The 25289-nt window shown below is 39.9% G+C and overlaps 2 protein-coding genes across 3 annotated transcripts in view; one reads left to right on the top strand and one right to left on the bottom strand.

Moving 5' to 3' along the window:
• Positions 1-2346: 2346 nt before the first annotated feature.
• On the bottom strand, positions 2347-9806 carry crhbp (corticotropin releasing hormone binding protein). The gene is made up of 7 exons (XM_004074502.5): positions 9627-9806; positions 9467-9557; positions 8382-8539; positions 7942-8152; positions 7584-7729; positions 4677-4794; positions 2347-2838 (listed from the first exon to the last, which is right to left on the bottom strand). Exons 1-7 carry the CDS (start codon positions 9705-9707, stop codon positions 2684-2686), a joined length of 960 nt encoding a protein of 319 aa, XP_004074550.1. The 5' UTR covers positions 9708-9806; the 3' UTR covers positions 2347-2683.
• Positions 9807-14666: 4860 nt separating this feature from the next.
• Positions 14667-25289, top strand: part of pde8b (phosphodiesterase 8B) — a 57322-nt gene continuing 46699 nt past the window's right edge. Inside the window, exon 1 of one of the 2 annotated variants that reach the window (XM_020707479.3) lies at positions 14667-14867. In XM_020707479.3, the coding sequence (XP_020563138.1) occupies positions 14811-14867 (57 nt within the window). In that variant the 5' untranslated portion in view covers positions 14667-14810. Of the gene's footprint in view, positions 14868-20157; positions 20697-25289 lie in introns of those variants that run through there. The other variant, XM_011481456.4, reaches the window with a different exon arrangement.

Below are 25289 nucleotides of genomic sequence, written 5' to 3'. Positions count from 1 at the left end.
TGCTGCTTGATTCCTTCTCTGGAGATGTGTCTGTCACAAAAACCTGCAAGCTCTCCATCCAGGGGATTTTGTTTCACTTTCAAGCCGTGTCACACAGCCACTACATTTGTTTTTTTGAGAATATTGCACGGATGAAAATTGGTCAGAGTGTGGAAAAAGTGAGAAATGTGGTCTTTACGTGAAATTTTCACAGATTTAGCATGAACAAACAACGTTAAAACCACTAAAGAAGTACGAAAAATACGTAAACCAACGTAGAACATGAACCGTGCGTCATTATTGTGCTGTTTTCATGAAATTCATTAGTGGATCAAGGATCAATTATGTAATTTTGACGGGACATGAAAGTCACACATCGTGCGTGAAAAGTTCATTAGACATACGTGTTGTGGAAAGCCACAAATTGCAAAAATTACGCACAACTGGGTAAGTTTTATGCCATAATTGCCTATAGACTATGCAAAATACCCACAAACTGCGTAATTTTAAGTAGACTAAAAATTTTGAACAGCTCAAAATCAAATTCGACGGACATCTGCTCACATCAACGAATGACGAACGCATGACACACTAATAAATTCCATTTATCACGCATGGATCACGCATGGACCGAAAACTTTTATATGTGGAAATGGCGCAACATCTGGGTAGTGGCTGTTTTTTTCATTTGGTTTTTTTTTAACGTTTCGTTTTCTGTCATTTTGTTTTGTTTTCTGGAATGTAATGCTATTTTATCCACATCTGTTTTTCTTTTCTAATTGTCATTGTTATCTTTAAAAAGTTTTTGCATCCAGTGATTTGTTGATGTAATTGGCACTTCCGGGCCACCGTACAAACAGTCTCAAGTGTGGACCTTTTTTTTTTTCAAAATGAACTAATTTTCTCAGATTCTTTCAGAATATGGGATGTATTAGATGTCAGGAAGTGAAGCTGCATTGAACTTTAGCACGTTTATTGCTAGAGGGGCAGAAATATGAAAACAAATTCTGTAGAAGTGACCTGCAGCGTTTTCAGAAATGTTGAACTCAACGGAGTAGAAGAGATGGAAAATGTAAATGACAATCGGGTGGCCTGCAGCATTGACCAGTGACCGTACAGAGATGGAAATGTTTATTGAAGTAACAAAAATGATTAATCATGGAGGTCAAACAGAGTTTGATTTGTTTTGACTGCATTCTCATTTTTGTTTACTCTTTTCTAATTGTTGATGTTGTGTTAAAATTCGTTTTTTCCTACTTCACCATAAGTCTCAGTTATGCGAGAAACTAAATACAAAGACACACACAACAGGTTTGAATGAGTTTAATGATGTGCAATGTTTCCCACCTCTTCTTCCTGGGGCCCACATGATCAATGGCAGCTATTTCCTGGTTATGATTATTGGGCATAAGGAAGTAGAGGGAGATGGGGGGCGGGGGGTTCAAATGTCTGAATACCGTTTGGTTTGTCGTAAATTTTAGTTGTTTCTTATTTCATGTCTGGAGTTGAAATGTTTTTCAGTAAACCTGTGGGTTTTGTAGTGTCTGTTTTTTCTTTGGTTAAAGAAACTCTCTGCTGAAAGCTGTGTGTTTTGACTTGTTCTTGTGGCATTTTTCTAAAGATGAAAGACATACATCAAGACAATTAAGCATACATTTGCAATTTCTAAATATGTCTTTATTCAGATTGATGTCAATCAGGAGCAGGTTAAAAAAAAAACAGGCTTGCAGATGTGACATAGGTGCTGCAACCGGCGGACCACAAGCCCCCCCGGGTTCTGCTCCCTTCTGATTTTTGTAGATCCATGAGCGTCTTTGTTTTCCTCGTCTGAGCTGGTATCCGGATCCAAACTGGGTCCTGCTGGAAGGCTCCGATATTGCTCACCATTTTTGTTGCCCCGGTATTATCAGGTTGGGTGTGTGAACAGATGGATGATGGGAAATGAGGGTGGACCTACTCCGCGCCAACAGCTCCGCCCACAACTCCCGGGTTGAATTTCCAACAAACTCCTGTTGCACTGCAGAAGCTGTGTCCTGGAAAACGACGCCGTTTTTTTTTAATTTAGGCTAAAAATGTCATCATTAAAAGACCACTGGGACCGCTTTGATAACAGATCAAAAGATCAGAGTGGCTCTTTAAATTGGCTTTCTATCTGGGCGTGGCCAGTCAGTTAATTTGGAGCCTGTGGTTCTGACCGTGAAGGGGAAAGAACAGGTGTGAGCAAGTGTGGGTTTTGACAAATAAAGCAAGATTTTGTTCCTGCCTCCCATAGGAAGCAGGTCACTCTGGTCCCACCACACTGACGCATGGATCAGAACTGAGGCCCAACGCTGTTTGACTAGCATGAGGAAGCAGACTGAGACAGAGTGTGTTGCCATGCTGTATGATTTTATTACAAAAATGTCTTCCTATTATCAAAGTGGACTGCATAATGGCACCATGTCTGTCTCTAAATGCCCTTTTACCCATGACTCTGCTGATCCCGTCTTCCTCACCGACCTCCACCAGGGATGCTTTACAAAGCCAGAAGGGATCCCACGACACACACAATATGTACAGAGCATGAGGAAAAACAACAACAAACAAAAGGACACTTCAGTGAGGCCGACAGAGGATGGAAACACAAACCGAGGATGAAGATGCTCATCGTTTCTACTCTTTGAGTGTCTTTGGGTGCTTCTGCGGCTTAAGTCGTGAGCCGGCATCAGTTGTTGAAACAGAAATCTTCCACGTTGTTGAGCTTGATGGTCTGCAGCTCCTGGCTGTCCAACGCCCTGTAGCTGAATGACACCCGGCTGACGAAGCTCCCGCTGGACACCATCCTCACCACAGTGTTGTCGCAGCCGATCTTCATGTGGGCTGCAGGAGGAAGAGGAGGAGATGGGACATTTTCATGACACCTTCAGTACTTTTGAGGACCAACAATAATAACACTAAAATTTTCACTTTGACTTGCAAGAATGACATCCTCATTAGATTGGAGCTTTAATTTGCCCCACATCTTGCATGAAGAACACCCCGACAATTCCTTTATTGGGTTTTTTCTCCATTTATTATCACCCTCTGGTGATAATAAAGATGTGGGGCAAATTAAAGCTCCAATCTGATGAGGATGTCATTCTTGCAAGTCAAAGTGAAAATTGTGAGCATTTTCCATTTTCCTTATTATTGTTTGTGAATCTGGAACAGTTGAGGGCATTTTTGGGTTTTCATTTTCAAGTGAACGAGAAAAAAAAAGAGTTTCTGCAAAGATTCTAAAGTCCCTCGTGGAGCAGTTTGTAATTATTCACTTCAAAACCGTCATTGACGTGACGCCATCCGTAGAAAATGGTTTCCTTCAAGCGCCAACAAAACAAGGTTAACTCAGTCGCCATTTTTTTTGCCGTGTGGGAGTCAGATGTCATCAGTAGGCAGTGATTGGTCTGAGTTTGCATGGTAACCACTCACACTAATCAGGAGTGAGCTTGTGGAAGGCCACACCCCTTCCACTTTAAATCTGTACATCATAAATTTTGAGCATTCGACGTGGGGTCCAGCAGGCTCCACCTATTTTCATTGAGGCATCTGATTGTTCAGTTTATGACTTGAATAACTATACAGCAAAAAAAATCATGAAAGTGCGGCACTATGTAGTGCCCTGAATTTTAAAAGCAATTCAGACGCCATGCTCATTACTTTTTTTTTAAACGGCGGATATGATGTCATCAATTTAACAAAGTAAAAATCTTATTGATATGAGCGTTTTGTGACGATTATTTATGAGTCCACTGTCTGCTTAAGATAAAAACGTTGATGGTTTGTTAAAAAAATACATTTAATTGCTTTTTTTGGGGAAAAAATTGTTCTGACACAATGCATTGTGGTTTATATTTGCTGATCTAGTAAGCATCGACGCACACTGGTTTTCACAGAGGCTTCTGGGAAATTTTTAGGGCACTTAATTTGGGAATTGTAGATTCGGACAGCACTAGAAAATGGCCAACGCACTATATAGTGAGTAGGGAAGGAATTTGGACACAACCTACGTCTAGTGATCTGTTTGTTCTGGTTCAGAGGTTAATTAAACCTGGATTATTTCGAGAATCAGTGTCATAACCTTCCTGCACTTGGATTTACTCCGTCGGCTAGCATAGCTAGAATGGATTGATATTTAGAGATTTCCCAAACAGTTGAAAAAAAGGAAAATATGCAAATCAGTGAAGATCAGATCTTGTTTCAATACCAAATGTGCACAGAAAAAAATGTTACGTGAAATTTTAGGGCTAAAAAGGCTTTAGGGCTTTTATTGTTTCCCCCCAAGCCAGGACTCCCTTGAAAAAGAGATTCTTAATCTCAATGGGACAATTCCTGGGTAAATAAAGTTTAAATACATAAATACAATAAAAAATAATAAGTGAAGACTATTGTAACCATTTGACATAAAACCATTGTTTTCATTGACTGTATGATACATTAGTTTAGAACAATTCATTCGATTTTTTTTCTGTGGGGGGGGGGGGGGTCGTTTCAAAATTGATCCATGGACCTACGCTTTATTAATTCAAATACAATTTATGATTATGGTTCCCAACCCCAAAAAGATCATGATTGCACTTCCCTGATAGAAATGTAATTTAAAATGTACTTCCAGATGAATCTGGTGCCAAAAAGACTTTTGTGAACCCACATTTGAAGGTCAGCAAACAGTGAGATCTTACTGGGTCCAGTGAAGGAGGTGCAGATGTCTGTGATGGGGAGAAGTTTAGACGTGTCGATGCCGTTTCCTCCCAGCAGCTGCACGAAATCCTCCGACTCTGTACATCCAGGCATGATCCTCTGTGGAAATGGAAATGTTCGAGGTAGGTGAGATTCTTTAGTCAGAGTGAAACAACTGGATTTGGGTAAATTGACAGCAGAAGAGGAAGCTTTGCCCTCGTTTACCTCCGCGTTGCTACAGTTGAAGGATTTCTCTTTTCATAGTGACTGGTTTTCATGTTCATGGCTCATAAAAGCTTTATAATGCACAATGCATGACTATGTGCACTCATACATACCGGTACTTAGTTTATGGACCTGGTTATTAGTTTTTTCATCTATTTTTGTCTAAAAGAGTAGAAACATGGTAATTTTTCACACAAAAGCTTCTCTAAAGTAATCTTTTAGTCCAAAAAAGACATTTTTAAAACCTTTTTTTTTTCTTCAATTTAGATGCAGAGTTTTGCAATAAAGGAAGTGTTTTGTTAAAAAAGATGACTGAAATTTTTTTTTTAATATTTAGATATTAGTTTAAATTTGTGACTGAAAATAAAGTTTTTTTCTCCTTTGGATCTCTTTTTTGCAGCTTAATGATTTGTAAGTGTGGTTGTGTCTCAACAAGCTCGCCTCTGCAAACGGTCCGATACAAGAACTGAAAAGATATAAAATAAAAGAATAGGTGATTTTTAATAAAGAGTCTAAAATCTCATGTTCATTGTAACTCTACAATACTGAAGGGATTAACATGTGTTGTTGTTCTTGTACCAATGGTAAATTACACTTATAAAGCACCTTCCTCAAAGGCCCAAAGCGCTTTACAGTCACAGTGCCAATCACCCATTCACACACTGGTGGCGGCTCCGCTGGTGAACACTGGCGCCAGCCTTCCACGACAGGCAGGGTGGGGACACTACGACACATGGGCGGGGAAGGCAGAAATGGAACCTGCAATCTTCCAATCAGAGGTCGACCGCCCTACCACTGCACCACGCAGTGGCGGTTCTACACTAACTTACTCCCTGGGCGAGTAACCCCACAGCCCCCCCCCCCCCCCCCACACACACACACACACACATACAAAATTTGACAACATCCTGTTGTGTTCCCTATCTGCTATTTAGCCATTTTACACAAAAAATGCATGAATTTTCTAGACTCGTATTACAGGGGGGTCAAACTCAGTCACACAAGGGATCTAAGTTAAAAACACGCTTAAGGTTTGGGCCGGTTCATTTACTGAACACACTAAAGCTAAACTTTTAAACCTTTTAAACTGAACTTTTTGAACATAAATATGAATAAAAACAGGAACACAAGTTAAACCTTAAATAACTTGTAATATTTTGCTCTCCATAGAAATATATTCTGTCAAAATTATACAAATATGAACATGCTGCAGAACAAAACAAAGAAAGCCTGGAAATATTAATAAGAAATAACAAATCAAATATTTCCGTTTTTTTTTTGCTCTTTTCTCATTTTTTAGAGCATTTTTTTTAGAGCTGGACTCCTGCTTCATTTTTAGCAATAATTTCTTAATGTGTGACGTCCTGTGTGTGTCTTTGTGAAACATATCAGAGGGATTAGATCTAAAAAAAACTTATTGTGATTAATATGTTTAGGTCTTATAAAACATTAAAGACTAAATCATAGAATTCATCAGTGGGATTACTCCAAAAATATTTGGCATTTCCCTAAATTTGTGCAACACCAACAGTAGAAATCCTCCAAAAAAACTCAATCCATAAAAAATGGTCTGCGCCCACCACCCCTGTTACGGTTTCTGTTTCTTTGCCGTTGTAGTTTGTTTCCTTTTTGTTCTGGCATGTTTTGAGTATAACTTCCTGTCTTATTTTGTAGGGTTTCCTGTTTCGTTTCTGTTGTGAGTTTAACTTTGGTTCCCCATCCTTCCTGATTGTGTTCACCTGTGTCTCGGTTGTCTGTATGTATTTAAGTCTTGTCATTCTTTTCCTCCTGGGCTGGTCCATAGTATGTTAGTCAGTATGTTAGTCTGCTCTCCCCGTTTCGAGTGTTTAGTGTTTCGAGTTTCTAGCCTGCCGTCTGCAGTGGTTTTGTGTCCTTAGTTTTGTTTATTAAAGCCCCCGTTCCCCTGCAACCTCCTGCCTCCTCTCGCTCTCTGCGCCTGGGGGCTTCCTCCCTTCTCCCCCCGTAACAACCCCTCCCCCTCCCCTTCCCTCTGACACACGCGGCTCCGTCTCTATGACAGGAGGCGCAGCTGCGGCCCAGAGTTGATTGTCAGATAGAAAAAGAACTCCCAATCACCTGTTAGTGTGATTCAGCCAGCCAACGGCGAGTTGCACCCTCCTCTCGAGTTTTTTGACTTACGTTCCAAAGACTACCGCAAAGAGGTGTGGCCGCAAGCATCTTGCAGCAGAGGGCGGTGGTCACGTGTGCGTCGGGTCTGCTGTGTCGGAGCAAGTAATTGTGGGAAAAAATCCCCATTGCCTGCTTTTGTCGAAATTTGGTTGAGCACGGGTGATTGTTCTGCCTAATTCCTTTTCATGTGCCTGTTTTACGTTGTTTCACTCTGAGTTATTTCATCTTTCTTTTTTTTTTTTTGCACCATAAGTGTGAAGAGGAAACAGGATCAAGACATTCTTAAGAGTCCGATGTGAAATTATCAAATTGTTAAGTGTCGGTAGCTGAAGCAATTTCAAATTAAAAGCAGAAAGCCGCCTCTTTGAATATAATAGTACATTGTAACGCATCGGGCACGGCAAATGCCGCCCCCTATGAAGTGCCGCCCTGGGCGACCGCCCACATCGCCCATATCAAAAACCGCCACTCAAAATCAGGACGACCTTGAGCAAAAAAAGTGATATTTCACTGGTGGGGAGGACTTTCTTCACCTTGGGGAAGCTGCTGTGTCGTCCCAGCCTGTACTCAGAGATGTCTATGGCCACGGGGTAGAGGATGGAGAAGCTGCAGTTTCTGCGCTGCTGCGGGATCACCATCGTGTAACTGCCCTCTGGTGACTGTGAGATGGCATTGCAGGCTGTGGAGGATGGAGGAGTGATGGCAGTCAGGACCAAAGTCTTCCTCATCAACACAAAGCTCAGGTCTTAACAGGAAACGTTAAAGGAGATTATTGATTTGAGAAAAAGGTTTCTCTCAGATTTGTTTCTTTCTCTGGTGGCAGCTTTGCTCCACACCCTCATCTGCTGCTCAAACCTGAGCTGCTTCTCCCTCTTGTGGGTTGAAACTTACGGAAGAGGTTGACGTGTTTCCTGACCGTCAGGGTGAAGCTGCTGCCGGCGCTGTGGACTCTGAAGAAAACCATGGCCACGTTCTGGGAGGAGCGCACGCTCCTCCTGGCGGGCGCGGAGTCACAGTAATCCACGTAGCGCTCGTACAGAGGCAGCGGGTGATCCTGGGAGCTGGGGAACTTCTCCCCTTTCATCACCCACCCGTCAAACACCTAAACACACGTAAACGCACAAACTGAGAGAAAGCTTTGCGGTATTTTTAGCACACAGGGAGAGTCAAGGGCGGGTCACCTGCAGTAAGCAGGTTTAACACAGATGCTCAGGAGCTTTTTGTCTAATCGGGAAGCTTTTTTAATCCCAGTTGCAGGAAAACAAGATCAGCGTTCAACACAAAAAACACACAAACAACAGCTTCGTCTCAGAGCGCGTGGTTTTCCTCACAGTGATGAAGTCTCCTCCGCTGCAGTCGATGTCCACTCTGCCGAATTCCACGCTGATCAGCTCGCTGGGCTCGGCCATGAGGAAGGTGGCACAGCTCAAGTGGGGGGTCTCTGCAGTGAAGGTGAACTGACCCTCCACCGCCACCATGTCCATGCAGCCTGGGGGGGGCAAAACTCCCCTTTAAAAGAGTAAAAGGTCCCGGTACACAATACAATGTTTTATCACGAAAGAAAACTGATTTGGTGTTTTTACACTCAAAACTGTAAAATGACCAGCAAATGTAGTAAGAAGAAGCCGTTTAAAATAAAAAATGATGAAATGCACGAGAAAGGATAAAACACAACAACTACATAGTAAAACTTAATGTGGTGGAAGAAAAATAGTGTAAAGACCAAGTAAGCGTTTTGTTTTCAATGTAAAAATTGGGTTTTGTATTATATATTTTTTATATTTTAATAAAACCAATTCTTTGAGATAATCTTAAGCTTTATTATTTTAAAGGAAAAAAAAGACTTTCATTTTTGTAGTCATTGTTACTGTTACTGTTGAGGCTGTATATATATATATATATATATATATATATATATATATATATATATATATATATATATATATATATATATATATATATATATATATATAATATATTTATATATATATATATTCTTTTTAACACTGTTTTATTCTTGTAACTGTGTTTCATGATTGTTCTGTACCTGTAAGGCGACCTTGGGCGCCATATAATTAAAATAATAATTATTATTATAAACTGAAATAACCTCTAATAAGTCTGTAACAAAATTTATCAAGACTAATAGTAATAAGGTAGTTATAATTGTCGAAAAAAAGTTTTATTTTATCTTTATCTAAAATCAATAACTTCTGGAGGACAAAAAAAAATGAATGTATCTTTAATTATTGTATTTTATAATACTGTTGGACTTCTGAGACTGATGAAGGTGCTGTGTTCAAACCTCCACCAAACACAAATAACACGTTTAATTTAGACTTCTGTTTTATTGCGATAAAACGATGTTTGTTTTTTGTAAGAAGCTGAAACTGAACCAATTACTAGAAGCACTCACGCAAAGGTCTGCGGTACACGAACGCATCTGGTGGGTCCCGCCGGGGTTCGGGGTTGAACAGCGAATAGAACTCATCGGAGATTTCGTTGTTCTGTAAAATAAATGAATCAATAAACAGCGCGGAGTTTCATTTTGAGCGGAGGCGCGGCTCGGCTCTTACCTCCAGGTCCCGGCAGCAACCCCGGAGGACGGACACGCTCAGCAGCAGGAAGCAGAGCTGCTCGCGGAAGGTGCGCCCCATCACGCGCGTGTCAGCGAGGAGGAGCAGCAGGCGGAGGAGGAGAGATGCTGAAGGCGCCCCGCGCGCCGTTTTATACGAGGACAACTCAGCGGCCGCTGTCAGCCCGCCGCGTGCGCCCCCTCCCCTCCAGAGAAATCACCAACCAAGAGACAAAACCAAGACCTGCTCCACTGTTTATCTAAAGCAAAAAGAAACAAAAGTTATAAACGTTTTAAACGTTTTTCCTGAAGAAAATTTATTTCTGATCTTAAATGAAATCGTAGAATAAACATCTAAGCAACAAATAAAAATAAATCCATAACAATTCTGATGTTACTTTGCATGTTTGTCTGGACAAACTACCATGTTTACTCAACAATTTAAACGACAAAAAAAATATATGACATTAAAAGAGGTTGAATAATTAAGTAGTTTATTCATATGTAACTTTCACAGAACATGAAAGTGCTTTGCAACTAAAAGAACCAAAACAACAGCAAAAAGTATATAAGAAAAACTAACACAAAGAGTGAATACTTCCAACAGATATTATGGATGGAACAAATTTCATGTCTTTCTGGTGGATCAAAACCATTTTTTGTTTCTTCTTTGTTGAGCATCAAACCCTCAGGTTTTGTTCTAAATGGGCTTCAGACAGAAGAGGAGAATTAAGAGTCTCCGGATCTGAGAGCGGAACTTTTAACTGCGGCCGATGATGAGATGATCGAACCTCACCTGGAAATTCAGCCTCACGTCCAGCTCTCATTATACACAGAGCATGTCAGAGAGGTGACAGACAGCAGCCTGATGAATGTCTGCTTGTGGTTCACATTACCAGTGCAAAAGTACCATTTAGGGTCTGTCAAAATCTGTTCTCTTTGGCTGCTTGTGAGAAAAATCAGAACAAATGATAGATTCTGCAAAAAGCTGCTACATGGATAAAAACCCAATACAAATATCTGCAAAACTGGATATGAGTCACGTTTCATGATGGAAAAGTTTCATCATCTTCATATTACTAATGCAATAGTCAATTTTTAATTTGTTTTAGATAAGGTCCTTAAAGGCCCACTCCAATGAAAATGGTGTTTTTAACATGTTTTTGTGACATTTTCCTCACAATGGAGGACATATTTATTGAGAAACTTAAGCTTAAAACTGCATTTATGAGTATTTCTTGATTCAAATTGGTACAACATTGGTACGTTCCATGTTCATGACGTCCCTTGAGGTGGTCGTACAAGCGTCAAGGAAACTGTGAGACACATCTGTGCTCCCCTCATAGGGAACCTTAAGGCAGAGAGGCAGAAACAAAACATCGCACTGAGCTTAGCTCAGTACAGTGCTTGAGAACGCTGTGGTTGATTGAGTGAATGAGAGTTAGGTGTGTGGCATCCAGGAAGTGAGCGCTGGGGTTACTGGGAGAAGAAGTGCCTTCTGTACTCATGGGACTGTTGCCGCTGGTGACCAAAGGGGGAGACAGAGCTTTGACTTCTAACAGATTTTATTCTAGTTTTATTGGTGATATTGACATTTAAACTGTGACCGTGACCCTTATGGAGTATGAAAAAACAAGGTTCGTGTCTCTTGGATTCCAGCCTGGAGCCAGGCCTGGTGTTGGAGCTCGCGGTCATCTGACTGGGCTTCCCTGACGGCCTGCCACCCACAGGTCTAAAGGGGGCCAGTGCTGAGTGATTTGAACACCAGTCAAGGTCTTCGATGGTCCAAACCATTTGGACATGGAACGTCATCTCACTAAAGCAATGGGAAAGTGGTACCGGCTATTCAGCTTTATTCCACCGAAAGTCTAGGCTCTGAAACTCAACTCCTCAGGGGTTTTCTTATTTGCTGTGCAGTTTAAGTTTCCAGATTGAAAAGTTGTGAGTTTTTTGTAGCTGATTTGTCAAAAGTCAAGGACATACACTCATCTTCCATCTGCCTGCTCTCGGTCCCCTTGGTCGGCCTCAGGCAGTTGAAAAGGTTAATCCATTCAAATTCACAAATTGGGTCTCAGGTAATCCATCCTCAAAAAAACTAAACAAACCATATTTTCGTTGTCCCGCAGGAAAAGATGTACAACCTGGCTACAAAATAAATATTATCCAAAAAAGAAGGAATTTAGGTCCTTAAAACAAATGAGATGAGAGTACCATTACACCAAGGTAAAAAGCCTTAGAGCTAACCAAGTTACACACATACATTTAGTATTAAGTAAACATGGTGCACGAGCCTGAGAAAAAAGGTTTTGTGTCTCTCCAAATACAAAGCAACACATAGACCAAACTAAAGTTAGATTATTCACATTAATTTGGATTTGGTTTATTTCAAGCAGTCAAAGCAAAAAATACAAAACTAGATGAAAAAATTGATCAATTAGATGGAATTAGACAGTTTTACCCTTTTTATTAAATATATTCCCATTGTCACATTTATGAAATGCTCCAACAGAGACAGAAACTGCTCTATGTTTGGATCCTATAGAGTCAGAAAAAATGTGCAAAATTTGTACCTTTAGAGGTACAATGGCTTGTCACTGGGGCAGTACCCTCAAGGGTACAAATGTTGTACTGACTGTCTGCAGACTGTCTGCAGAACATCAGTGGCGGTTGAGTTTCATCGTCTGAAATGTACAAAAGTGTCCTCCAGATAAAATAAACACATTCAAATAAAGTACTTTAACCTAGTAAATCCTCATAAACATGACCAAGTAGTTACATGGACTAAATCTGTCAAAGTTGAGCACAGAAAAGAATAGCAGTGATAGAACCATAAAGTCTATCTGCCGTGAAACACCAAATATGGGATTCATTTTTAAGCAGTTGACTCCTAAAGTCACCCCTGTTAGGATCTCATCTTTGTAACTTTTACAGAGAAATCAGTTTCACTGGAGTACTCGGGTGTGTCTGTTGTAGTGTACATGTTGTTATGGTTTATTGGGGTTATTGTAATGTCTGATTTTTACAGCAAAGTGTCTCTAAAGCTTAAACTTGATTCTGTCACGAACTGGTGGTGGAGGACCCAAATGCAGGAGACCAAGCTTGGTGACAGGAACTAAAACATTTAATTAGCTAAATGAAACATGACAAAACTATGAGGGGAAACAAAACTGTGACACAACAGAGCAGATGACCTGACAAGGAAGAACAGAAACCAAGACACTTAAATAGACTGAGGGCAATTAACTGAACTGAAGACAGCTGTGGATCATGAACCTGAAGGTGTGACTGACAAGGAAACCAAAAACATGACAAAGAAAACCAAACCACTGAATCCTTACAGATTCCTGAACATGTTTTGCCCTTTTAGATACTTTAGAGCAGTGCTGTTCTACTGCAGCTTTGTATTTGGAAAGCTGCGTAACTGTTATCACAGTTCTTTGAGACCAGTCTGTCCTCAATCAACACGAGGAGATGATAATTCCCTTCTACTTTAATGACTCCAATCAAAAACTTGAAAAAACTCTGTTTCACTAGTTAAAAACACAGCTATGTTAGAGGAGTATTTACAAACTGAAATTAACACATGAAACAGCTCGCAGGAGGGTGATGGTTCTACACCTGCCCCTCACAGGCTGCTGAGCCAAACTCTGTGACTGAGATGCTGAGACCATGCGGGCTGCTATCTGCGCCCTCCTGACACTGACACACTGCTCCCGCAGCCTGTCACAATCTCGCCTTATTGACAGGTTTCATAAATCCGCTGCATTCTGTTTTTTTCTTTTATTTATAAAAACAATTGCTGTTTTTATCATAGAACAAACATTCGTGGACAGACTCCTGTTTTTGAAGGCCGTACAGTTTTTTTTTTTTGGCTTGAAGGCCGTGTCGCACAGCAACCACGTACATTTTGCGCATTTTACACGTATAAACTTTTGGTCTTTCGTGATCCATAAGTGATATAAGTATTCCATAAGTGTTTCTAGTGTTCGTCATTGTGAGCGGATGTCTTAATCCGGGTCAAACGTGAATTCGGTTTTGAGCTGTTCAAAAATTTAGTTCGGTTGGGAACTGTGCAGTTCACGCGTTTTATGTAGTTTATGTGAGGGACCTGTCCAGGTTGTCCCCTCCCTTCGCCCACAAGTGGCCGGGATAGGCTCCGGCAGCCCCGTGACCCCGAAAGGGAAAAACGGTCAAGAAAATGAATGAATGAATGTGAGGGACAATGGTCAACGAAGTGTGCATTATCAAAAGATTTACGCACGCGGTGGAAGCCTGAACCATCCTAGGTGAGAAGCCAGCGCAGCGATTTTTAGAATTTAAAGTAATGACCGGACCATCTTTTTTAGATGTGCATTGTCACACAGTTTATGTTACACAGTTTTATGAGCAACTATAAAGTAAATCGTATGCATTTGTGTATGATTGCTGCGAAATTTATACGCAGATTTGTGGCTTTTCACGACCTTTCCACGTATGTCTGACAGAAATTTTACTCACCGATGTGTAACATTTATATCATGGATACAGTACATGTCAACTTAAAATTATGTAATTGGCAAAAAAATCACTAATGGATTACATAAAAACTGTGCAATTATCACGCACAGTTCATGTTCTACGCTGATTTACTTGTCTTCTTTGCTACTTCTACCATGGTTTTAACGTTGTTCATTTGTGATACATTTGTTAAGACTTAATGTACAAACCACACTTTTTCCACCTGCATTTATGTATGACCGATATTCATTCGTGCAATATGTGCAAATTGTATGTAGTGGCCTTCAAGTACAGATTTAATTTTGTTACTCTCCTTCTTTTTATTCCAATCTGAACACCGACATTTTTAATATTAAACAAAATCAAAGCTTTTATACCGTTTTCCACAACAAATTTGAGTAATATCAAGTATTTTTATATTGATTATTTTATTTTTGGTACATCAATACGAAAAGAAAAAGAAAAAAAAGAGTACTTTTTTAACATTCCAAATTCCGAGTTTTGGTGAATGCACCGCAAACGTGCGGTATTTCTGATCATTTTCAGTACATTTTAGCTGCAACATTTAAAGCTCGCCGTTTACTATAGTCGGATTATTAGTGGCAAAAGACATATAGAACGAAAAACAAAAACAAAAGAGATGTTCCGGTAAGAGTTTACTTTGACGTTCCTGTCTTTAAAGATAAAAATGGCGACTGCTGGTCAGGAACAGGAAGTCATTTCCGGCTGTCAACAACAAGATCCGGTGAGTTAGCCGTTACAATTTGGCCCTTTGAAAGGTTAAATGTAGTCTTTAAAATGGTATAAGACAAGCTATCTTGTTGTTTTAAAAGAGTTTTAAATGAATTTAAAGGATTTTTTTTTGTTGCTCCAATTACTTCCTAATTTGATACAATTGTAGCTCTTATCGATGTGATTTGAGTTAGCCGTAAGCACTTAGCTCTTTTAGACGAATTAAAATGTTTTTTAACCTTTTAAAACAAAGATAAAAGTAATTATCTTATAAGTTAAGAATGTTGCTATGACTAGTTCCTGGTTTGATGAAGTATTAGGCCTCTATAAAAATAAATATGACAATAATGTAGTAACATTATGAGGAAAAAAGTCAAACATAGACAGAGGAGAAAAAAAGTGCTAAAATAATTTTTAAAAATCCTAAAATTATGAGAAAAAAGAAATGATAATTTTACAAGATTAAAGTTGTAACTTAATGAATAAAAAAGTTTTAAAAAATTACGATAAGAAGTAGTAAACATTATTTTATAAAACTATGATTTTTACAAGACTAAAATTGTAAAATTATGAAAAAAAATCATATTTAACAAGATTAAAGTTGTAGCTTTATGAGTAAAAGTTAAAAAAAAGGAAAACTGATTTTTACAAAATAATGTGAAATTATGAAAAAAATGTAGAACTTGTAGAATTTATGAGTCGATTTTTTGCAAAAGTAAAAGCATAATTTTATAAGTTTTTTTTTTTTTTTTAACTTGTCCTGTCCAACAGCTAGGCAGACAGATGAGAGCTGAGGGCCTCTTGTGTTGGACATATTTTACTTTAACAAGAGGGGTTATTAATCTTCAGACAAACCAAAGGTATGACTGAACAAACCCCTTTTGTAATTGAGGCCAAACTTTATTCATTTCAACCATGTTTGAAAATCTTTGGTGTTGGACCGAACGGAAAAGGAAAGAAGGGAAGCAGAGGGAGGGTTGTCAGAGGGGGGGGGGGGGGGTGATAGTGAAAGGGGGGGGTAAGACCATGAAGCAGCATAGAGCAGACAGGTTTACTGGTTGTTTATCATTACGGTTCGGTTCAAATGTAGTACAAAAAGGGCGGGGCCTGTCCACACACACTCAAATATTATCAACACACCTGCTAGCTGCAAAAATGTCCACATGTCAACATGTACACAAAACAGATAGTGTTCACGAACGCATACCTATGCCTTTAAACCAACTAGTGTGAAATATTTCATTCATTCAATCATGCAAACTATAAGTGCAAAGGTGAGCTAACACCTGTGCTCAGGTGAGTGTTTATGTTCTTCTAAAATGGATGGTGGAATGTGAAAATAAGGAGGAGGAGCGCCCAGCCACCCCCACACCCAGACCCCCGCCGCAGCAGCAGCGGCAGCCGGAATCCCCCCAACGCCACAATAATTTTATAAGTTAAGAGTTGAGAAGTTATACATTTGAGGTAAAAGCCTGTTGACTAAGAAAATATAAACAACGATGAAAAAAAAGGACCAATATTGTGTTTCAGTATGTGAGATGTGAAGTGCATTGTAAGCGGTTACCATAGCGCTGGTTTCACAAATAAGGAAACACGGTCTTTTAGTGAATCAACAGGACGCTAGACCTTTTCAGAGGAAAATTCTTGACTTAACGTTGGGAGTTGGGTCATCTAGACCCACTAGACAGTGCCCTGAACCTTTTTTCTTCAATGATTTGTGATCTTCACTGGTGTCCATGGATTACATGAAATGTTTCCACCTTTATCCACCTTTGTCATGGTAGGGAGAACACGTCAATGTAAGGGAGGGATCATCTGGACACCACAAGATAGCACAAGGGTTAGAAAGATTGGTATTATTTAAGAGTTTAAAATGAAATAAAAACTTTTTTTTTTATATAAAGAGAAACTTTTAAAAGATCCAAAGGTAATTTCGCTCTGCTTAGTTCCTGGTTTGGTTCTGTAGTTGGGCTCATACAGGTATGGCTCTTTCAAGAGCCTTAAGGAGCTCAAAGTTTATGTGTTTGATTGAAGATCATTTTTAAAAATTTAAAAAAAAGTTATGCAATGGCTGATTTTCTTCTTCTTCTTTGTTTTAATGAATCTATTGGCAAAATGATGCTTAGTCTAGAGCTACCAGGCAAGAGGTCTTGAGGAAGACCAAAGAGGAGGTTGAGAGATGCAGTAAACGAAGACATGAAGGTAGCCGATGGTGGCGTCTAGATGACCCCATCTTTACACTGATGCTATCCCTTCCATGACAAAGGTGGACAAGATTTCATGTTTGCCATGGAAGCCAGTAACAATCAAAAATCATTGGAGAAAAAAAAAGTCTAGCTGTCTTGTGGGTCCATATGACCCCATTCCCACCAGTAACATGCCTTGGCTAGCACAGAGGGTAGAGGATGCAGAAAATGGGGTTAGATGGAAAAAACTGATTTGCTGTTGTGACCCCTGAAGATGTAAAGAAGCATATAAATGTTTTATGTTGCTGGAAATACTGTTTTGAACCCTTTAAATAACACTAGTTTTGTAAGGAGTACTGCCATTCTCGTTTTCAAAACACAGAATACAAAAAGTTACCATAAAGTACTGTCCTTCTGTTGTACATGTTTTGTTTGTTTGTTTGTTTTGGTGGGTTCTGGTCACTGTGGAAAAATCCATACCCAGACAGAAAATACCATTTAAAAAAAGCTTGTATTTGTGATGTAAAAACTATGCTGGGTGGGCCACAAACTTCCTGCTCCGCTCCATTCCGATGCATCCCCTTGCAGACAAATAGATCCATTCTACGTCTTTGTTTTCCTCGTCTGAGCTGGAATCTGGATCCAAACTGTACGGCTGGATAGCTCGAATATTGCTCGCCATTTTTGCTGCACCGCTAATGTTAGGTCGGGGGTGTGAGGGGCTGTAAGCTAGCAGGAGATGGTCATGGGGGCTTTGTGCCAACGGTCCCACCAGTAACCCAGAGACGAATTTGTAATGAACTCCTGCTGCTCTGCAGAAACGGTCCTAGAAAACGATACAGGTGGGTCTTTCACAAGGACATTTGCTTCAGTGATACCCTCACCCCCCCATGACAAGGTGGTAATTGATGGCGGCCCTTTATTTTCTCATCAGGAGGAAAAACGACAACTAACCTGTTTGTGTTTATGCACACTGAGTTGGCATCCTGGTGCAATCTAATTATTTAGAACCTTTTTGGGGTTCTAGCTAAGTACTCCATAATGGCTCTTTGTTTGAAAACTGTATTCTTTCCAAACTCCTTACACATCTCTTCCCAGATTAGTAAAACCTGATGACTGAAGTGAAAAGCCTGCTGGTGCGAGAGGACCTCACACCTTCTGCACATGCATGTCAACAACAGCCCCCACCAAAGCCTCCTTCACGCATCAAAGTGTAACACAAGCCTGCGCTGTGCAAAGGGGATTTAGTGCAAGCGTGCATAATTCAGGTTTAGAGAAACAAAGGCCTGCTGATGTCATAACCGCGGGACATTCTTGCAGGTGAAGCAGAAGCGAGGGAAATCCAGCTTCCACATAAACAGGATGAATGTGTGTCCAGATTCGGAGACTTTGAAGCATTTTCCAGGAAAACTTCTGTTTTTGTTGACATTCATTTATTTGAAACACGGCGAGAAACTTGTGCTAAACAAGACGATTTGGGCTTTATAGCAGATTTTAATTAAACATCTTTACATTTTAGTATTTTGTTGTCTGTGTCTTGGACTTATCCATCTTTAGTTTCTTTTTTTGGAGGTCAGTAGTGTTTATTTGTCTACACAAACCCCATCACTCATTTTGGATTTTAAGCGCTGCAGTCCCTTGTTTTATTTTGTGTATTGCAGATCTTTTCTCTTTTCTGCATCTCCAACAGTCTCGGGACAACGTGGCAGAGAGGATGTGAGTCTGATGCTACTCTGCCCCCTGCTGGCTGATTTAGAAAAGAAAACAACTCCAAATCCTCATTTACAGACTAAGGATTACTCTTTTTTTGTGTGTAAATTCCATAACAAAAAACACCATTTGGAATTATTCACTTTATATTTGTAATAGTTTTACTGCTGGATAGGACATATAAATGTAAATATGTAAGAAAGAAAGAAAAAAAGCATATGTGGACCCATCTGAGGGGAAATAAACTGCTTTTCATTTTACACTAGTGAAATAATTTACTAAACTCAAATAGATATATATTTTACAGTATATTAAGAAAAATTAACAATGGAAATAAAGAACAAAAGGAACAATTTAATATAAGAAGAAATAGATTTATGTGTGTGGGATGGATTTAGACTTTTGTCAGACAGAAACCTTTTGATGAGTCAAAAACTGAGAGGATCAGAAGTGACACCATTGCATCTTCTTAATGTTTACAGTGGTACCGACCGCTTCATTGCATTTATAATCTGATACTAAAAGAAGTTTTATTTTGGGAAAACAACCGGATTGTCTCCACCACATCTGTCTCTCTTTTGATGCAAGTCGTCTTGTTTGGGTGCTGGAAAAAACAACAACATACGCTTACTTCCTTAAAGCGGCTGCACCGCCCGGTTAGTGACAGTAGTTGCTATGGAAACGTTGTCTCAGACCGACTGGGACCAATCGCTGCTATTAACCTCGCCTGGCTCCAAATGGCGGCGTCCATATCGTGGGACAATGGCGACTGATACGACTCCATTTGTTTGGAGCTGGAATTAAACCGTTTTCTATGGGCGACGTCACTCCCACTCAGTCCAGTTCTCAGCTACAGTCAATAGTACAAATAAAGTTGAAAGCAGTTGCAGATATTTTACAGGGGATGAAGATAAAGTTGACCCTCAAACGTTAAAAGAAACGGGAAGCTAAAAAAAACCCCCAGAAAGACGCTGACTTCAGCCTCGCACAGGCCTGTCTGTGAAAATAATGTCTGATGTTAAACCGGCCTGAAGGAGGTGGGAGACCGCTGGTTCACTGCAATCGTTATGCTTGCAACAGCAACGACCTTTAATATTGCTTTCTGTTTGAAGCGTCTCATCATCATACCACCTCCGCCGTGCCTTATCTGCATTTTTGTAGATTTCTTTTAGTCTGCTAAAAGACTACAGCATCCTTCATCGTTAAAAACCTAACGATCTGTGAACGTAGCGTCTTTTAGAGGTTTTTGTCGCGGTAGACTGTAGAGTTTAGATCTTTGCTGGCTCACTTTAGGATAAATCAAGTTGTTCTGTGACTGTTCCAAGTAGAAACCAGCCTTTACTATTGCAGCCATGTGGCCACAGCAATTTCTTTTCTTTTCTTTTAAAAACAAACAAACAAACTGATCATGGAGATTGCTGTAGTCTTTGGAAAGGGCGCCATCTTCAGTCAGAAGCGGGTATCTCACTAAACGGAATTGTCCTTTTGGTCATATTACACAAATTGTTGAATTATTGAAACGATTTATTTATAAAAACAATTAAAATTTTCATAGTTTGTCCAAAGTGAAAGTCTGCCCATGAAACACTGGACCCTACATTTTCCATTGTAGCTTTGATGGCACGTGTAAAACGTTTGTTTTGGTTGGAAATGCATCGATAGATGATCACTGATGGATGATCATTGATGGATGTATCGATCAGTGGCATGACTGGAGTTGGAGACTCGGGTCTCCGTGGCAGACATCCGTTTGGTGGGATGATCCCGAGCTCAGGAGGACACTAGGGCCGCACGGACACCGAGCCTCACCTGAAGCGGCCAGAGGGCAGCTTCCGGTCCCGGTCCCGGTCCGGTCTGAGCCGAGCCGTTTGCTGGTCCATTGGAGGCGGTTCGGCGGCTGCAGAGACATGAGCGGAGCGGCGCTCCCCCCCAACGGAGCTCTGAAGGTAGGAGGGAAACCATCTTTACTAATCCTTTTTTATCTTCTGGGTTAAAAAAAAACACTGGAAGCTCCAATCATTTACAAAATCAGAATAATAATAAAAAAATACACGATTTAAACTATTAAAACTCATGAAAAATAAGTTTTAATTTTTGTTTACGAATTTCAGTGTCTAATAAAAAAGCAAAACCAAAACGGATTTGCTCCTGATGAACTTTTATTTGCTTTTTCATTCGTGTTCGTTAAACCATTAAACGGTTTTTACATTTTCTCTCCAAACTGAGCATCAAACTTTTCTCTCTTTATCGTGTTGAAACTTAACGAGCAAACGGACCGGCCACCAGGGGGCGCCCTCAACAACAACAAGGCTGAGCGCAAAACGTTTTTTATTTAAAGATGACTGCAAACCTCTGATTTCAGGCACAATAAAGTGAATGAAGAGAGTTTACGCTGCAAAACCTGGATCTTAAGAAAGAAAAAGACCTGTTTTATTCTTGTCTTCCAAGAAAAATAATCAGATTAAAAAGGTTTTCAAATAATCTTTGTTTAAGAAAACATGTGTTAGTGACTAGAATTTCTCTTTTAAAGTAAGATTTCTTAGTAGGACAACTTTATACCCAATTAACACATTTTTGTGCATCTTTTTTATTTATTTAAAGAAATTGTTTTACATTTTGAGGCCTGTTGTTGCACTGTAGACATAACAAATAGTTATTTAACACTTGGTGACATTTGAACAATTTCTGAAAAAACTCTTTGTAAAACCAGGTGACTGAATTTTGAAAGTTATTATCATTAATATTTTTTAGACCAATCTAAAATGTGAAATCCAGCAAATAAAATGTATTCTCTGAATGTTTCTCTTTTCTTTGAACTGTTTTTGTTTCTTTTTTTAATTTTCCTTCTTAAAAATTCAGCTTTTGCTGGGACTTTTTCTGGTTTACTCACATATTTACTAAAAGATGTGTTGACTTTGTTTCATTTTTAATATGACCAAAAAGTAACTGTGAACTTTGATAAAAATCAAATGACAACAGTTTTTGATTAAAAACAAAGAAGAATTCTGCTTTTAAGCAACAGTTTTCACACTAGTGATGGAATGTCACTCTAAATTTTTTGTCTCCCTGTCTCTTTGTTGGTTTAGAGCATACACTAAAAATTTCCGATAAGACCTTATTGCCTCACTAAAAGAAGCACGGTTTCAGTTTTTTATGTTTCAGTGGAGGTGGTATCAGCTTTCTTAGAGCAAAAATGACTTAAATGCATCATTCTGGAAGTTTTGGTTCCAGAAATCTTCTGGATTTGATTCAGAACCAGGTGCTGACTGTGGTACCTTAGAGATGGATCCTCATTTGAAGATGTAGATTTTATGTTTTATTAGGAGCACAAATACAGGATAAGCTCTGGTTGGTTGACAGGCCTCACATCAACAATAGACCTGAAGATGTCTTCAAAAATGTCCAGTTTCTTCAATTTGTTATCTTCCAGTCTTGATTTCTTCCATATTGTGTTCATTTATGTGAGCCATTAGGGGACAGTTCCACCCTGTGCCTTACATTTGGAGCTGTCTGCGGGAAGAATATGGGCTAACCTGTGCAGTGTCCCACACAAGATGTTCGTAAACCGCTTGGTGACCCCACAAAAAGGTTCCTGCTCATTTTTTATACTCTCATGGACCCTTGCGAATCACCTGTGTGCAGCATCTGCCTGCGCTCAGTAAGGGGCTATACTAACGACGAGGGTGTGGGGGAAGGACTCCGTACGACAGCATCACCCGTACGTCACAAATGCGACTAGCTTACATTAACGTTATTAATACTATGCAATACGCTTACCTTGCTCACAATTATGGTACATTTCATTTTCATAAGGTGGCCGCGTGAGCAGCAAGGGAACTTGGACACCTCAAAAGCCTGCAGCCCCCGTAGGGGTCAACCCCCCACAGGGGTGCGTTTGACTGAGTCTTTCTTTAAATATTGATATTTGCATTTAAGTTATTTATCAGTCTTTAGTTTAACCCTTGTGCTATCTTAGATGACCCCACCCTTACATTGACGTGTTCTCCCTACCATGACAAAGGTGGAGAGATTTCATGTAATCCATGGACACCAGTGAAGTTCACAAATCATTGAAGAAAAAAGGTTCAGCGCACTGTCTAGTGGGTCTAGATGACCCAACTCCCAATGGTAAAGTGCCTAGGATAGAACAAGGGATACAGCGACACGGTGACTGTCAAGCCCGGGATATCTGCCGTCATCTGACTTCATTTACGACGCACAACTTTGTGGATTTTTTTCTTTTTCCACGTCGTATTTCTTATTACTGTTGGGAAGAAAATTATATTTGATGTTTTTAAACCTTATAGTTTGTATAAATGTGCGCACGACACCGATGACCTCATGAAAACTAAAAGCTAACATGGTTGAAGATATTTTTTGGTTTTCAAATTGTTCTAATGTTAGTGAGGCTAAACCATCCATCCATTTATCCATCAGCTAAACCTGTCGGGTTAGTCTCCGCAGGAACTCCTGAACCTCTTCTAGTTCTCCCAGACGGACACTGAGGGCTTTCCAGGCTCACACAGAGATCGTGGCCCTGGTTGGATCAGTTACTGCAGGCGCTGCGGACTGTTTATCCTTTTTTCACTTGTGAACAAAAATCCTGGATGAAAACGCCAGACCTAGCATTTCAAGCTCTGAAGCTCTGGCACCTTGGAGAAGCATTTTTTAATTGGAGACAAAAATACGACACCAGAATATTAAAAAAAAAAAAAAACTGACATGTTTTGTGTTAACATTTTATGGAGTTAAAATAATTTTTGCACTTGTGCCCAGAATGCCAGACTGAAACCCGAATTCCTTTACTACTCTGAAAAGACTATATAGTGTGGGACTATCAGGTTCCCTGGATTTAAATGCAATTCGGACACCATTCTCACTAATTTATTATTTTTATTTATGAAGTCACCCATTTGCAGAAGTAAAAACCTAATAAATAAGAACATTTTACAAAGAATGTTTATGAATTCACTGTTTTTGATGATGAAAACTTGGATGATTTATGTAAAAAAATGCACACACATTTTTTTCCAGTGACCAATCGTTCAAACGATTAGTGGTCTGTATTCGCCAATCTAATGAACATAGTTGTACACTTTTTTTTCCAGAGACTTCTGGGAAATTTCCAGGGCATTGGATTTTGGAATTATAGATTTAGATGGTGATACAGTGCACTAACTGGTTAGCATTGAGTGGACTCGAACCTAGCCTGAGATTTAGAACTGTAGTTTGATGGGTCACGAACGCATCACAAAACTTTCCTTCCTTTCTGGCTCTAAAACCAATAATGGTTTGAGACAAAACGTTGTTGCTGTAATCTGTTTTTAAATGCATTACCTTTTAATGAGCCCTAAAACCTGTGCCAGGATGTTATGGCACAAGTGCCCAACTCCGGTACCCACCACCCCTGATTCATTTGTTGGTGATAGTGGAGGCTCTAGTTGATCACAAAAAAAAGTGGGGTAGAGGTTCTTTGGGAGGACCAGGGTTCAGCATACCCCTGTTGCTCAGTAGTTTACGATCTTATTCTCATGGTTGTAGACCATTGACCATGGGAACTGAAGTGTGACATCACCCGCAGTAAACGGCGCACCTCTGTGTCCAATTAAATGAAGTCAATTCAGTCGCCTTTTTTTCACGATACAGACATGTTGGAGCCAGTCGTTGTCAGCACGCAGTGATTGGTCCAAGTCCGTCTGAATCCCTATTGCAACCTTGCTCACCAATCAGGAGTGAGCTTTTTGGGAGGGCACACCCCTACCACTTGAAAGTGGAATACACGAAATCTGTCAAAGGTTTTGAACATTACACGTGTCGGCCAGCAGACTCCACCTTCCTTTATTGAGACATCTGATTGGTCAGTTTATAACTTGAATACCTTTAACTACAGGACAGATGTGAAAAAATGAGGATTAGCAAGAAGATTTTAAAAAAGGTATGAGGGCTAGAATGGTTCCTCTGACCAGTAGAATGAGTAACAGCTGTTTATCTTTCCTTTGAAGATTATAGGATGTTTGGTTATTGGAGCCTGCAGGTACCTCCTGTTTGAAACACCAGGGGGAAAGAGTCACTCTGTCCAGTTAACCTATACAGTCGATGTCATAGACATACTTCCACCCATCCACTCCTTATCCCTCTTGTGAAGCACTTGATACTTCCAATCGTATTGTCTCCAACCCTTCAAAATTCCTCATCACTCTGGCCAAAACATGGATTTCCCTGAGATACAGTCTAAAAAGTCAGTTTGTGACACAGACGCTTGAAAATATCATCGACATTTTTTCTTTCACACAAGTCTTGCGTTACCGTGTGACGGACGTGCTGCTGAAAAACAGGAATCTATGTCAAAAACCCATCCTCCAGTATTAGCACAACTGATTCAATGCAAACGTTGCAACCGAAATTGTGATTAAACTCATGGTTTTGTAACCCAGGCTCTGCACCAGCGTCAAAATGTGACACTAATTACAGCGCACCTACAGACACGCCTGCATTTTAGCTGTGGAGCTCTATAGTGACGCAGTGCTTTGCACCATAAG

This window comes from Oryzias latipes, chromosome 12, assembly GCF_053564925.1.
Source record: "Oryzias latipes strain Hd-rR chromosome 12, Olatipes_Hd-rR_3.1".
In the NCBI taxonomy this organism is placed as follows: Eukaryota; Metazoa; Chordata; class Actinopteri; order Beloniformes; family Adrianichthyidae; genus Oryzias; species Oryzias latipes.
The sequence above is the reverse complement of the archived record's forward strand: the minus strand, read 5'-3'. Positions and strand labels throughout refer to the sequence as shown.

Bases quoted from the DNA above. Each gene is read 5' to 3' on its own strand.
- crhbp (XM_004074502.5), bottom strand. From the start codon at position 9,707: ATGGGGCGCACCTTCCGCGAGCAGCTCTGCTTCCTGCTGCTGAGCGTG. The intron at 8,540-9,466 runs GTGAGTGCTTCT...TGCCCCCCCCAG, and splicing joins CGTGTACCGCAGACCTTTGC to GCTGCATGGACATGGTGGCG. The intron at 7,730-7,941 runs GTAAGTTTCAAC...CATCCTCCACAG, and splicing joins GAAACACGTCAACCTCTTCC to CCTGCAATGCCATCTCACAG.